Below are 2,385 nucleotides of genomic sequence, written 5' to 3'. Positions count from 1 at the left end.
ATCACACACACAACATTTAAATCCCAATTCTGTGTATATTATACATATATATATGAAATTAGAACGAACTCTTAATGTCCAGCTTCTCTCAGAAGTCTATCAAAATTAAGTTCTAAATGCTTGACTTTGACTCTTGAGCCTTACACAGAGAAATCGTAAGTTTAATAGCACTGCATTCGATCTCTTTCAAGCGTCCACGTGAGCGAATTTAGAAGGGAGGCGTGAAAACTGATAGGCAAGTGGCAGGAGCAGGATGGCTGGGTTACACTGAGCAGGATCGTGATTCTCGTTTTGTTGTGACCACGTGGTGAGTTTTGCCGTGCGTGAAAATGATACTACGGAATGCGAATGTGGTTATATACAGAGTGTTCAATGAAGTCGTAGCATCTGTTCAATGAAGCAGTAGGTTTCAAAAAAGGAGAAAAATGGCAACGACAACAACAAGAATGCGAGCTGAGATTTGTGTCGCTATTAGTGCGTTGAAACGAGGACGACGTTGCGTTAAAAAACATTGGAGTCGAACTGTGTCACCGGGGATTAATACAAACAGGCGTATATATCATGCACACACGATGACGGTGTATTATATGTTGATCAGGGTATCATGCCCTCTACGGTGTACAGAAGAAACTCCGACCGTGATGTCCCGAAGAGGGGCATGGATAGAGAGAATCTACAATCTGCATATATATATATATGTATATATATATATATTATCTATTAGGAGTAAATAATAACAAAATAAGTTTTTTTTGTTCTTACTTTGTTAACAATTACTTATACATATACATATACAGGCACATACCTACATTAATGAGTGTTTACGTTTGTTAACAGATACCGTCTTGCACCTGTCGAGCTATCAACAGCAGCAGCAGCAGAAGCAGCAGCAGCAGCAGTATCAGCAGACGCCGCGCGTGCTACTCTACCGCAAGGCGAAGCGCTCGTCGCTGCGACTCAGCCTCGTCATCGTCATCGCCTTCGTCGTCTGCTGGGCACCCTACTACGTCATCATGATCGGCTACGTCTTCGGGCTCGGCTTCGTGCGCGACAACGAGCACGTCGTCTACGGCGTCGTCTTCGCGTTTGGCATGGCCGAGAGTGCCGTCAATCCGATCATCTACGGCGCCTTCCATCTCGCGAGATCTCGCCGCCGGTCGGCGCAGCGCAGCGCGTTCGCGACGAGCTCGCGCAGGACGACGGTGCGGACTTGTTCAGAAGAAACTCCGACCGTGATGTCCCGAAGAGGGGCATGGATAGAGAGAATCTACAATCTGCATATATATATATATGTATATATATATATGTATGTGGCATGCTGTAGCAACAGCTTATATATAGCAATTCAAAGAGAAAAAATGTAATCTAAGAAATCGTGATTTTTCACTTTGCATTGCAATTTGCATTTAGAGAGGATGCATTTTATCAGAAGTAAATAAGAATGAAACATTTGGTTTTATTCACTCCTGATCTCATCAATAATCCGTGTGATTATGTTTAGTTATTCGTTAACGTTTCATTACAGGGTTACCGCGGACGAATAATCTATGCGGAAAATTACTCGTATTACATCATTTTATTATTTCTCATGCTCATATTAGTTGCATATTCATATATAATTGTATTACCTTATTCTAGCCGTCAGTTGTGTTTATATTAGCAGTCAGTTCTATTACACGCGATTCTAAATATCTACCTTCGTAAATATTAAACATAAAAACAATGAATGATATGATCTCTCTGATCGTGCGCGAGATCTATAGAAATAATATCCTAGTTAGACCCGTATCTCTATATATTTCTATAACGAGATCTAACGCGCACTGATCTTCCCACTTTTTTCCCCCTTTTAAAGATCTTCCTCTTCCGGCGGAAGCGGGCGCCGTTCGAATCGGTGGAGTTCTACCAGTGCGTGACGCATGGCAGCTACACGGCGCCGTGGCAGGAGCGGCTGTACAGCGCCGGCAGTCTCATCATGCTCTTCCTCGTGCCCCTCGTCGTCATCATCGTCTGCTACGCTCTCATTTTCTACACGATACGCGCCAAGACGCGGGAGAGCGGCGACGGCTCGGGCGGCGACCCGCACGGAAACGGTGAGGAGTAGGGAGAGGGAGGGTGGGGTGAGGATGGTGGGGGAGGAGATGGAGCAGAGAGGAGAGAGGAACGGTGTGCGTGAATAAAGGCATAGGATTGAGTGGCAGGAGGGAGGAACAGGAGTTACCGAATTTGAGAGAGTAAACTAAAGGGATAATTAAGTATAAAACAGATATGAACTAGAGCACTCGGAGAGCACAGACCTCCGCCAAGGCAGCTGAATTCGCTTAATGTAAAATTTTTAATTAATTAATTAATTAATTAAGTGGAAAAATTAATTAATTAAATAAA

The 2,385-nt window shown here is 43.7% G+C and overlaps 1 protein-coding gene across 1 annotated transcript in view; it reads left to right on the top strand.

Moving 5' to 3' along the window:
* The window catches only part of LOC106808656 (gonadotropin-releasing hormone receptor-like), a 16,773-nt gene extending 14,669 nt beyond the window's left edge, over positions 1-2,104 (top strand). Inside the window, exons 2-3 of the mRNA XM_014811465.1 lie at positions 936-1,202; positions 1,856-2,104. Of these exons, the coding sequence (XP_014666951.1) occupies positions 936-1,202; positions 1,856-2,104 (516 nt within the window). The remainder of the gene's footprint in view (positions 1-935; positions 1,203-1,855) is intronic.
* Positions 2,105-2,385: the final 281 nt, after the last annotated feature.

The sequence above is a fragment of the Priapulus caudatus genome, unplaced genomic scaffold, assembly GCF_000485595.1.
Source record: "Priapulus caudatus unplaced genomic scaffold, Priapulus_caudatus-5.0.1 Scaffold293, whole genome shotgun sequence".
Taxonomy (NCBI): domain Eukaryota; kingdom Metazoa; phylum Priapulida; class Priapulimorpha; order Priapulimorphida; family Priapulidae; genus Priapulus; species Priapulus caudatus.
Note: the sequence above shows the minus strand (reverse complement) of the source record. Positions and strands in the feature narration are given on the sequence as shown.